The 13,172-nt window shown below is 38.1% G+C and overlaps 1 protein-coding gene across 4 annotated transcripts in view; it reads left to right on the forward strand.

Annotated features, from left to right (window-relative positions):
• Positions 1-13,172, forward strand: part of USP25 (ubiquitin specific peptidase 25) — a 138,594-nt gene that overhangs the window by 7,478 nt on the left and 117,944 nt on the right. For all 4 annotated transcript variants that reach the window (XM_060150761.1, XM_060150760.1, XM_060150763.1 and 1 more), the window contains exon 2: positions 11,854-11,931. In XM_060150761.1, the coding sequence (XP_060006744.1) occupies positions 11,854-11,931 (78 nt within the window). The remainder of the gene's footprint in view (positions 1-11,853; positions 11,932-13,172) is intronic.

Here is a 13,172-nt window from a genome sequence, read left to right on the forward strand (position 1 = left end):
TTGACCCCCCACCCCCCCCCGCCATGTCCTTAGCCTGCCTTTGTAAAAAAATTAATTAATTAATTAATTTATTGGCTGCATTGGCTCTTTGTTGCTGCGCGGGCTTTCTCTAGTTGTGGTGAGTGGGGCTACTCTTCGTTGTGGTGTGCAGGCTTCTCATTGGAGTGGCTTCTCCTGTTGCGGAGCACAGGCTCTATGTGTGTGGGCTTCAGTAGTTGCAGCATGTGAGCTCAATAGTTGTGGCTCGTGGGCTCTAGAGCACAGGCTCAGTAGTTGTGGTGCACGGGCTTAGTTGCTGTGTGGCATGTGGGACCTTCCTGGACCAGGGCTTGAACCCGTGTCCCATGCATTGGCAGGCAGATTCTTAACCACTGCACCACCAAGGAAGTCCCAGCCTGCCTTTTGTCTGTGGAAAAACTTATCGATGACTTCATTTTAATCCTCCTCCCTTATTTTCCCCATGATTTCTCCATCCAGTTTTAGTAATGTTTTATGGTATCTCTGTTAACTGCCTCACATCCTTCTTTATTGCTGTTTTTAAAGGACAGTTCGTTACTTTGTTACCTGATATACTTCTAAAGTATTTCTCTTGGACAAATACATAGGAGTGGAATTGTTGTAAGATATGGCTAAATGTTTATTCAAAATGGTTATACCATTGTACATTCCCATCAGCAATGTATGAGAGTTCCAGTTGGTCTATATCTTTGTTAACACTTGGTATTGTCAATTTTTATATTTTAGCCATTTTAATGAGTATGTAGTGGTGTCAATGTGTATTTCCCTAATGACTAATGGTTTTGGACATCTTTTCATGTGCTTATTGGCTATTTTTGGATGACTTTTAAGTATTGTTTCTCATTTATTATTCAGTTTTACATTCTCACAGGATCAGCAATAACAAAAGCTACCTATTTTTCCAAGTCTGAAAATGGGAAAAAAGTTAAAGATGTTCCTAGAGGTAAAACACTTAGGAGCATGTACAGATATGCTTACAAAACAAAATGAAATTGCACAATTTTTCCTTCATTTTATATTTTTTAAAGTAATACCTCATAAAGAATGCTCACTACTGAGGAATGAAAAGCCTTTTCTTCTTCATGCCTCAGACTAACATTAATCACTTTAATAATTAATAGCACACACAAGAATAATCTTTATGATGTGTATTTTTCCCCACAGGGTACAAAAGTACTTTCACATTGTAGTTAGCTTGGAAGTTTGGAAAGAACTTGGGGGACCAATGATGGGGTGGGATGAACTGTGGACAGGTAAACAATTGAGCAGAGAAAGACTTTTCTTACGGTTTTTGGTCCATGTGAGAATGAGACAGAAGAATAGCTTGTTTTGAACTAGAAACTTATTATTTGTTGGGTTTTTGTTGGTGGTGTTCAGCCTGGAAGTGGCTCTGTTGGGGTGAGTGGCACTAACTTTGAGGACAGGTTTGGCTGCAGAGCTGAGAGCTAGGTCCTTCGTGAAGAGGAAAGATGTGGGGGAGGAGTATAGAGAGAGGGACCAGGAATGAAGAACCATTAGTGGCCGGGATCTGATGCTGTGCTTGCACTAATGTGAGAACCAACCATACACCTGCATATACAAAAGTTTATGCATCATAATTTGAGCCAGAATACATGCAAGCTTGGGCTGGAGGTGTGGGGCTTGCTGTATCCTCCACTGAGGCCTCTGAGCTGGTCTTGGTGTGTCAGAAAGAGGGCCCCTAATGTCTTCCCATGAGACCTTAGAGAAAGGCTTTGGGTCAGGACAGGGCCAAGGAAGTTGGTTGAAAGGAAATTAGCAGCAGTCCACTGCCTCAGGTCTAAAATTTCCAGCGTTTGGAGGGAAGAAGGAGCTCTCTGCACAGGCCTTCTGGGGTCATGGACACTCTTTGTGCCTGTTCTAGTTGTACCATACATATTCTCAGAACTGACTTCCGGGCTTCCACAGTGGGGCCGGGACTTCAAGTTGGTAATAAGCTGCAGAACTAATAGAACTGATGATATTTCCATTTTTGCTTGTGGCATCAGAGGGAGGGCACCCAGGGTATCTGAGCATGTGAAGCTTTGGTGGGATAGAGAAGGAAGCATATGAGCATATGTGGTGGTTATTTATACTTATGGTTACACAAACTTAACCATTCTGGTGTTGATAACCTAATTGGTTATCTTTTTATATGTTTATGGACCATTGAGGTTTTTTTTCCCTGCGAAATTCACATTTGTTTCTGTTTTTTTTTCTTGGGGGGGAGATTGTTTTACCTTTTTTGATTTGAAGGAGTTCTTTATAGTTTATATACTACTTTTTTTTCCCCAACTTACATATTCTGCAAATATCTTTTTCCGTTTATCAGTATGTCTTTTTACTCCCTTTATGTTGTTCTTTCATGAATAGGAGTCCATTTTGATTTAGTCTTATATGTAATTAGTTTCCTTTATTTTGATCTTTCATACCTGTTTCATAAAGATACTGTCTTTTATTGCCGTGTAATCTTTTTCTTGTTTTGCTTTTGGTATTTAAGTCTTATTCCAATCGGATTTGAATTTTGCATGTCTAAGTAGGTGTCCGAGTTGATTTTTCTCATCTGGAGAACCAGCAGCTTTATTGAAAAGTTTCTCCTTCCCATTAATACTCCACTTGATGGCAGTATTTTTTTATCCTTGAGTTAGGACTGTTTTAAAGGAAGACAGGAAAGGAGGTTTCTGGAACTCTTTCTTGAACTAAAGTATTTTTATTATATTTTTACTGAAGCTTGCATAAATATAAAATAGATATACATTTATTATGTTCTATTGTGTAGCTTTTATGCACTGAAACCAAAAACCAACTGTTAACTCAGTTGTAACCAAAATTAAAAAAACAGAATAACAAGGTTAGCTTAATTTGACAGATGGTAGTGTTTTACAGAAGCTAACTTGGCAGTTGCAGCTTCAGCCAAGGAAAGTAATGTATGTATATCAGGATATTCTTGTAAAATATCTTTATTAAACATTCGGAATAGATTTTATTGCTGCTGTCATCCACATTCCATCTGTGACCCTGGTACTTATTTGATAGCCTTTGTCTTAAGAGTAGTGTTCTCAGCCTTTTTGTTGTCAAATCTTCAGAGATGTGCCACCAAGAATGATCATAGTTTAAAACTTTTTTTTTTGCTATAGCTTAGTAAATGTATTGTAATTATTCTAGTATCTCTTAAGCAGAATGTTGAACTGAACAGGTTTTGTGATTTAGTGTAGAGTGGAATACACTTGCTGTGAATAAGAGGTAACAATTATAGCTTACTTTTAAGTTAGTGCCATATAAATATTATGTATTGGAACTTGTCAATATTTTGCCTGTGAGCATGTCTTAGTGCCTGGATAATCAAGAGGGTGAGATACTACTGTGCAGTGTGATAACTCCTTTTGCAGATACCATGCAACAGTATTGTTGTACTGGAATAATAATTGTGTTGTAATTATTACCACTTCCTTTAGGAGTTGTTGAATTTTGTTGTGGTGAAAGTTTTAAACCTTTTCAAGTATGCTGCCAAAAATATTTAATATTTGAACAAGTACTACAAACACAGAGAAGTTGAGAATTGATGGGTAAGAAGACAGTAGCAAGTAGGCCTAGCTATGGGCAAGATTTTTGTAAGCTTGTCAGCTTTTGCTGTGTACTTTCAGTACATATATTTAAACTATTTACATTTGGGCAATACAGCATGGTAAAATTTGGCTGTTAATACCATATACTATGTGTCTACTTAACTGTAGGAGTTTTTGAAGGTTTAGCCTTTGATTTTCTGCTTTCTTCTTTGCAAGCTTTGAGAGATTATGTAGTTTCTCAGTCATATATGTTCATTACTACCAAGTTTGTATTTTCAAAATAAAATTTTCACCCTCACATAAACTCTTGTTTCAGGTTTTCAATTCCTGTTGTACATTTCTGCTTAGATACCCAGTCGACTCTCATTATCATGTCCATTCATTTATTCTTTGTCTTAAGCAGATAGAGAAATAAATAATACACTATAAAAAAACTTATAGTTTGGTGGGTGGGAGCCAGAAATGCATACATTATATTAGAAGTTAAGTGAAGTATATACAGGATATATTGGTAGGACCAAGGAGAGGCTCTAAGAACAGGAAAGGCCTCATAGAGGAGGTAATGTTGAAGATGTATGGGGAGATTGAAGGTAGCATTCTAAACGAAGACAAGTCCATGACCAAGGACAAAGAAACCAAACAATTTGGTGCCTTCTGTTATCTGCAAGTAGCTGTACGAGGCTACGCGTGGTAAAATAAAAAGTAAATGTTTAGTCTTTTCTCCCGGTTTCTGCCACAGAAATTTACTGTCTTTGTATGCTAATGAGATAACTCCTGGTTGGGGGACTAGATAGTTTCAGAATGGGAGCTGTGCCTCAGAAAAACCAACCACTATGATTAGCGAGTTAGAACTTTCAGCCCACTCTCCAGTTCAAGGAGGGGAGAGGGACTAGAGATTGAGCTCAGTCACCAATGGCCAGTGATTTAATTGATCATGCCCACATAATGAAATCTCTGGTGCCTTACACACTTTTAATAAGTGCTCAGTAAGCGGTGGTTCTTGGATAGCACTTGCCATATATGGTTAATTTTCCTCTTCCTATTGTTTTTGAGACTTACTCTCTTAAAAGTACAGAATTGCATCATTAACGTAGTATTAGAATACAAAAATTGCTTTTAAGGAAGTTGTATGAGTAAGAGTCCAGTTAGGACACAGAAACTACACAGTAATTTGAACTAGTAATAGATGATTGGCTACTAAAGTGCAGAGAGAACTCTAAAGAATAAAGGAAGGAATACATTTGGGAGAGGTCTTACTAAGCCCCAAGTATGAGATTCAGTTCTTACTGGAGAGGTTGTGATTGAAGCCCACTGGATGGAAGACAAGTTTGCTGAGGTGCTGGAGGCTGAAGGCTTCTGCAAATGGCTCTTTTATGGGTCCGGGCAAGAAAGCTTTATTAAACCTAACATTATATCTAGAAGAATGGAGTTCCTAATAGTCAGTAGGATGTATTATGAATGTAATTAGTGTGACCAAATACTGTATTTGCTTTAAGGAATTGTTTGTGACACGTATAGCTGCTAGGAATTATGTAGTATTCTAGTCTGAAAGTTCTACGTAAAGCATACTTATTAGTATAAGGGATTTTATTTTTGGACTGAAAGTTAATTATGAAAATTTACAGAAACCAAGAGACACATAAAGATTTAATTGGACACAAAGATTTTATATATCTTAGAGAGGTATATTAGGAATCAGCCAGATCATTAGCATCAAAAACAAGTTAAATATATACTTTATTTAAACTGAAAACGTTGCAGTTCAAGGATATGATTTGATTCACAGAAGTTTTGTTTACCCACATATTCCATAATGTAGGCATTCTAATTTAAAAACACAGTTCCAGAAGATTTTGCAAGTTGGGTTTTTGGAACTCTAAATGCATATTGCCATAGAAACCATGTTTCATGATATTAGGTTCTTATTTGGCCAAGATATGTATTTAACTTTGTGTGAACTTAGCTTATAGCGCTGTGTAACAGTATATTTGGGGAAAATTGTGTTTAGAGTTTCTACTTCTGATGCATGTCTTATATCTGCCAGTTAATAGGGATGGGAGATTCTATTAGGGGCATGGACATCATGCAGATGTTAGATTGGTTGAAGGGCTGGAGTGGAAGGTAAGGGTATGAACTCTTAGGTGAGGAAGGATGGAAACAAACATTTATTGAGGGCGAACAAAGTATCTCATTTCTTCACTTCTTATTTTTTTGGGGGGATTACATAATGCTTAAGATTGTAGCTCTGGATTCAATAAAAAGGTGGGAAAAGACTTTAAATTCAGAATTTCTAGCATTTCTAAGGCTAAATGTAAATAGTGAAGAATAAAAAAGCATACTTTTAGATTTACACATCCATAGAGGTATGTGATTAATTTATTTGAATAAATAAAAAATAAAGTGCTGTTAACCCAGCAAGATTGAGATAAACCTTAGCTCTCTGGCAGTAGAAAATACAGGATACCCCAACTATTCTTGAGATTAATATGTAAATTATTTGCAGTTGGGAATTTGAACAATATTGTACTGTACACTCCCCTTCAGGCAGGATTGACAGGACCAGAACTAGGTTATAAAGTGTTCTGTGAACTTCTAGGTGCAATGTAGGAAAGTGTAGAAAATTTGCTAAGCGGCGTGATTTACGCATGCTTCTTGTTCCCATCTCCAGTAATTAGTTTGTACCTCCTTCCTGTGGATGAGTTCAAGCCCTGTGATCTGACTTACTCCAGTTCACCTCTGCAAACTCTGCTATATTCATTTATTCAGTCAATATTTATTGAGTTCCTACTGTGTGCCAGACACTGTACTAGTTAGTTATCGGGAACACAGTGATGAGCGAAATAGACAGTCTTGTGCTCTCTTCGATTTAGAGTCTGGTGATTAACATAGTATGTTATTACAATCTGTGGTAAGTGTCAGGGGAACCTCTAACCTTAACAGAAAGGTTAGACCTTTGAATTAGGAAGTTGAATAGTATTTTGTAGACCCTAATGAAAGAGGGAAGAGGAAGAAGGGGAAAGTAGTGCAGGGTGAAGCTAGAGATAGCTGGGGCATGCAAAGGGCCCTTTAAGTCATGAGAAGGGTCGTACTGTAGGAAAATTCCTCAGAGAGGTCATAGATTATTACATATGAAGGGAAATGAAAGGTCATCATGTTGTCCTCCTTAAAATTACGAATAAAAATAAAAAAGACTAATGAAATGAAGTTTTTTTTTTTTTCTTATATATCTGGTTAGAGGCAGGTTTGGGTCTTACAAAGATGTACTTGAAGGATATATTATGTACTTGAAATTATCTGTCAATGAAGTTTGGGAACTTTTTGTTATGGTAAGAGATAACATGAAGTAAGGCAGTTCAGTGTTAATTAGGTATATGCAGAAGGTATTTGTAAAAATAGATATATGTATGGTTATGTACCTTAAAGGCAGTAGTATAGTTAATCCTTTCATTGATAGGCAACTTTGAAATGTTTACCATTTGGTGCCTAGCAATGCTGATTCTGAAGTTTAGGGCATGTGATTCTGAAGCTTATGAATACTTTGGGATTTTCTATCAAATTGGGTTTTTTCTTCTTTTCTTAGAGATTTTGAGGTTTTTTTAGAGGTTATTCTAAGAGTTACTGTATTTTCCCCTGAAGATGAAAACCTTTGTCTTTCTTTCTTTTGCACTAAACCAAGTTTTGTTTATATTTAGAAATTCAGTCAAAGGAACCAAGGACTGACTTGAGAGTCACTCACCCCTTAACACAGAAAGCTTTCCTGCCTTGTGGTCATCATTACTCCAGTTTTCTTGTACCATTATCTAAGTATTTTATGTCAGCATAGTAGTGGATTTTTGGGCTGAGTTTTCAATTTTCACTGAATCTTTAATTTGCAAAATCAGATACCATAGAGAAAATGTGGAAGAGACATGGGCTGTGGAAGTTGAAAAATTAGTCAGTCATTTCTGTCTCTGTACTCATTAGTCTCTTAAATATTCTATTAGTTATAAAATGAGAGTAACTTTCTAGAGGGTTTATGTGTGTGCACGTGCACGTGTATTAAATGAGATTATACACCGGAAGCACTTAAAACAGTCTGGCATACAGCAGGAGCATAATAAATGCTTGTCTTCTGTTTTGGCTTAAGCCAGTGATCATTTTTTGCATTCTCAAGAAGTTACACCAATGTTAAATATGCTGTAGTCTTACTTAAACAGATTTAAAACAGACCCAGCATTACGTAGGATGAACGGCAGGGGGTGGGGTGGGGAGACGGAATTTCTGTGAAACACTCTGATCCTTACTTTATATTGAAATTACTGATGCCTTCTTCTCCCTGAAGTGCATAGTACTGGATTTTGCACGTAGTAGGTACTTAAGGATGTCATCACTCAGTAAAGATTACATCGAGGAAGGAATCTGAAGGCCTGTAGATAGTCTTGGTTTGTTTGCTTATTGATTTTTGTAGTGTTTGCAAGCCATTGAATCTCTTTGAACATTGTGTCTTGGTCTTCTTGGTCCAGCAGTGTGAACATGTTGCACCCACCTCCTTATACTTTAGTAGATAAGAAATCCACACAAGGAAGACCTCAGAGCTCAGAAAAGGAATTCTAGAAATGATAGTGGGTTAGATCCACCTTGGATCCAAAATCGCTAGTCAAGGAGGAGAGAACCATATGCAGGACGTTTTTAGTTGAGGATCAGGGTGTATCAGACCAGAAGTTTGGTGAATAAGAAGGTGCAGACTTTGAAAGAAGACCAGGGTCTTAATCACAACAGAAATAATAGCAACAAAAACATATAATTGTAGGAAATGAAGGTGCACATTTTCAAAGACAGGAAAAGCACAGCTGGAAGATGCCAATAACAAAGGGGAAAACTTGACAAATGAGGTGGCTTCTCTACCATAAACTTAGAATTTTTCTCATAGCTCGCCTCTTTCGATCTCAGTCCTGTTTCTTGCTAACTTAGTTAAGAAAATACATTTACTTTTTCTCCTTCCCACTCTGCCTTCTTCCCCACCCTCATCCTTTTCTCTTTATTGTTTCATTTTTCAGTCAAAATTCATGAGATGAAGAACCATGCACCTGAATTATTTTATTAGGATATTTAGCTGACATTATTGTGAAAGATGAACAAAATACTAAGTGAAAACAAAGTCTTAGGACTTCCCTGGCGGCGCAGTGGTTAAGAATCTGCCTGCCAATGCAGGGGACACGGGTTTGAGCCCTGGTCCGGGAAGATCCCACATGCCACAGAGCAACTAAGCCTGTGCACCACAACTACTGAGCCTGAGCTCTAGAGCCCAAGAGCCTCAACTGCTGAGCCCTTGTGCTACGACTACTGAAGCCATGTGCCTACAGCCCATGCTCCACAACAAGAGAAGCCACCACAATGAGGAGCCCACACAACCAATGAAGAGTAGCCCCCGCTCGCTGCAACTAGAGAAAGCCTGCACGCAGCAAAGAGGACCCAACACAGCCAAAGATAGATAGATAGATAGATAGAGAGATAGATAGATAGATTAATTTAAAAAAGTTTTAGACGTTGCTTCTCTTCATAAAATACTCAGTATTCTTATAATACTCTCTAGCAGTCAACTATCAGTGTAACAGACCACAGCAAAAGTTAGTGGCATACCAAAATATTGTCATCGTGTTCAGATTGGTTGGTTGGGGTGGCTCTTCTCACATGCCCCATTCTTCTGGGGCAACAAGTGGGCTACCCAGCTTATGTTCTTCTTGAGGAAGTTGCAGAAGTTCAATAGGGGAAGCCCAACCATGCAAGCACATTTCATGTCTGCTTGCATACTGTTTGCTAATATGCCATTGATGAAAGCTTGTCACATGGCCAAGCCTATCATCAGTACAACAAGGAAATATATCGTGTTTCTAGTGAGAGGAGGTGAGAAGTGGCAAAGGGTGTGGGTACAGAGATGGGAGAAGAATTGGGAGTCTAATGCAATGCAGGCTCTGTAAACTTTTCTGGGTTTTACATTCTTTTTTACATCTTACCTTGTACTTATTAACATATACACACAAAATTTTGTATTTTACCACTTTAGCTTAATATGATTTTGTAAAGATTAACTGCTATATAGATTATATATTTGCTATTTAAAAATATACAGTTGTTTGCTTAAATCAAACTGTGCTTCTAGGTTCATTTATATCAAAATCATTTGAGATGCTTCCTAAAATTGCAGATCCCCTAACAGATCCCCTAGCAGATCCAGATGGCCCTGGAATCACAATTTCTGGGTGTGGCGCCTGGGAATCTTCTTTATTGACAAATTTATCAAGGCATTCTTTTGCACATTACAGTTTAGAACCTCTTCCTTAGTGGAAGGACATTTGCATTGTTTCCATTTTTCCAGCATTATAAATAATAGCGAGCATCATTTGTACATATGACTGATTTCTTTGGGGTATTCAACAGTCTTTTCCTGATACACGATTGAATAATTGCAGTTGAGGAAAATTATATTCTGTGTAAAGAATGGAGTTTGGAGTGCTGGTAGGGGTGATTACAAACAAGCTTGTAAAATCTTTGAAATATTTTATGTTCACTAAAATAAGACATTGCAATTAGATAAGGAGAATTTCTATAAAATTTGTATATATCTTTAATTTGTAATGTTGCGTATTGTGTAAGTTAGTCGTGGTTCCGTTGCTAGCTAATAGTAATTTTTAAAATGAAAGTAGAAAAGTTGACAGGTCTAAAGAGAATTTTATTTTTCTCATGTTTCAGCACTGTGAATTTGGCAGTTCAGTTCTTTTATTCAACTATTTTGATTCTTTTTGGCATTTTATATGACCTTTGTTTATATACTTTATTATGTAATTTATTTTTAGTCTCAGTTATCTCAGCTTTTAATAAGATGTTTATGGAAATTAAAATTCATTGATGGCATGGCAGATACTGCCAATGCCTGTTCAGTACATTCTTTTCTTTTTCTTTAGCAACAGATTTGCAGAAAAGCTTTTTGCCTAGCTGAAAAATACATTTCCCAACCTCCTTTGCAAGTATGAGTGGCCACATGACGTGACTTTGTTCTGCTCAGTGAGGCCTTAAGTGGAAGTCACTAGATAAGGCCTATTAAAGAACACAGAGTCATTTACCAGACACCCTTTGTCCTTTGCCCTTTATCCTACCTAGAACTTGGACAGGATGCTAGAGGAGGAAACACTGAGTGACATTTAGTGAGTGTCACATACGAATGTTTAGTGGGAAGACAGAAGATTTCAGCAGATCATTTTATTCTAGTGGTGACTTGTTTTCCATGTCATATCCATTGAGCTTTCCTTATTTCATGGCGCCATCTTACAGTTTTGGGGAACTTGTTTTAAGAAATGCAGAGATGGGGCTTCCCTGCTGGCGCAGTGGTTGAGAGTCCGCCTGCCGATGCAGGGGACACGGGTTCGTGCCCCGGTCCGGAGACCCCACATACCGCGGAGTGGCTAGGCCCGTGAGCCATGGCCGCTGAGCCTGCGCGTCCGGAGCCCGTGCTCCGCAACGGGAGAGTCCACAACAGTGAGAGGCCCGCATACTGCAAAAAAAAAAAAACAAAAAAAAAGAAAAAGAAATGCAGAGATGTAGGGAGGAGCATGGTTCTTAATTAGGGAAGTTTAGGGAAGGGTTTTGGTAGTAGAATCTTATCCTACCTCTTTTTCTCTCCAGTAGAGTATAGTCGATTATATAGATCAATAGAGTATAAACAGATTTAAAGCAAATAGGGGCAAGTGATCAGTTTTACTTCGGATCTTTTATGACAGATTGGAAAATGAGATGATCCTTTTTTTCCTTGAATAGGGTAGAATCCCCGTGGTGTAATATATCCACCTAGTGCTTGGCCTGCCAAAGGCATGTTTTTTCCAAACATCCTAGGTGCCTCAATGCCGGTTGACTTAAGGTAGAGGGAGCGATTAGTAGGGCTGCCTGGATTTCATTCTGTTGTCTCATCCCCTAGTTAAAGTAGCCCAATGAATACCTGTTTTCCTTAGTTAAGTTTAGCCATCAGGCAGATCACTTCTTTTCTTGCTGGGAGGCATAAATTAGGCAGTGAAGAATGGGCTTTTAGAAACATGAGAATGGAATGAGGGCTACCACAGTATGGTTCATTCTTCCTAAAAGAATGAAATTTATTCAGTCTTTGTCAAGTTCTATTGTTTTTTTGTTTTTCACTCTAGTTTATTTTGTGTTTTCTGTTTTTTTCCCAAAGGTCATTTATTTTCTTGTCCTTGTATATTTTCAGATTTCATAGATAACACTTTTGGTTTTTCCCTTCCTCTAGCACCAGCAGACGTTTTTGAACCAGCTGAGAGAAATTACTGGGATTAATGATGCCCAGATACTACAGCAAGCCTTGAAGGTATGGCCTCTGTTTCTCGACATACAGTTTCTAGTACACCCTCATCTCCACTGCCTACCATATTTGAAACTTGAGTTTTTAAATTATACCATGGGTGGTAGTAGAGATATAGGAAAGAACTTTTATAAAGTTAAGAACCTTACTTAACATAACATAGTGCAACTTCAAGCATGTTAGCTTTTAGCAGCCTAATGTTCCAAGATACCTTGGAGTGAAAGAAGACCTCTCCATGTGAAACACTTTTCATGCAAAAAGGTGGGAAGTGAATCCAAGTGCTAATGGCTGGTTTTACTCAAGAGACATGATTTTAGAGTTTAATTGGAGGTGTGGGGTAGGGTGGGGTAGAGGCGGAGGAGGAAGAGGAGGTGGGAGAAAATTAATAGAGTATCAGAAGTTAACATTTTTTTCTTCCAAGAAGGAGAAATATAAATTGGCTAACATTCAATTAATTGCACCTTAAGAACATTCAACATCAAACTGTTCTATTATGCACCAAATGAAGGGCCTGATTTTTGTTATATTTTACAAAGTTATGCTCATTTCCACACAGTGGCACCCAGATGAGTCAAATCACATGGATATGCACATTGAAAGAGAGCAAGTGAATGAAAGATGTTCAAGAACTAGAACTGCATTTTAAGTTTATTTATATAGATTGCTGCCAAAGGCTAACAGCAGTACAACATTTTTGCTACTATAGGCATACACATAGCTTCAGTCCTTTGCAAGTTGCTCTGAGAGACAACATTAATTATATCATTTTTGATTTTGTGCCAAAAGTTCTTCATTTGTTTCTAGAAATAATTTATCTTTTGGATGATTGTAATCATAACTGTAGTGATAATAACTAGCACTTATTAAGCACTTACAGTGCTATTCTAAGTACTTTATGTGGCTAACTCATCCTCCTAATAACTATGACGTAGGCATTATTTTTATCCCCTTTTTAAAAGATAAGGAAACAGAGAAGTTAAAGTGACTTGCTGAAGATCACATAGTATGTGGAGGAGCTTGGAATAGAAACCAAGCAGCCTGATCCCAGTGCCACACATAATTTCTCCTTTCACTGGAAGCTTTTTCTTCTGCGGTACGCGGGCCTCTCACTGTTGTGGCCTTTCCTGTTGCGGCGGACACGCAGGCTCAACGGCCATGGCTCACAGGCCCAGCCGCTCTGCGGCATGTGGGATCTTCCCGGACTGGGGCACGAACCTGTGTCCCCTGCATCGGCAGGCAGACTCTCA

The sequence above is a fragment of the Lagenorhynchus albirostris genome, chromosome 5, assembly GCF_949774975.1.
Source record: "Lagenorhynchus albirostris chromosome 5, mLagAlb1.1, whole genome shotgun sequence".
NCBI lineage: Eukaryota > Metazoa > Chordata > Mammalia > Artiodactyla > Delphinidae > Lagenorhynchus > Lagenorhynchus albirostris.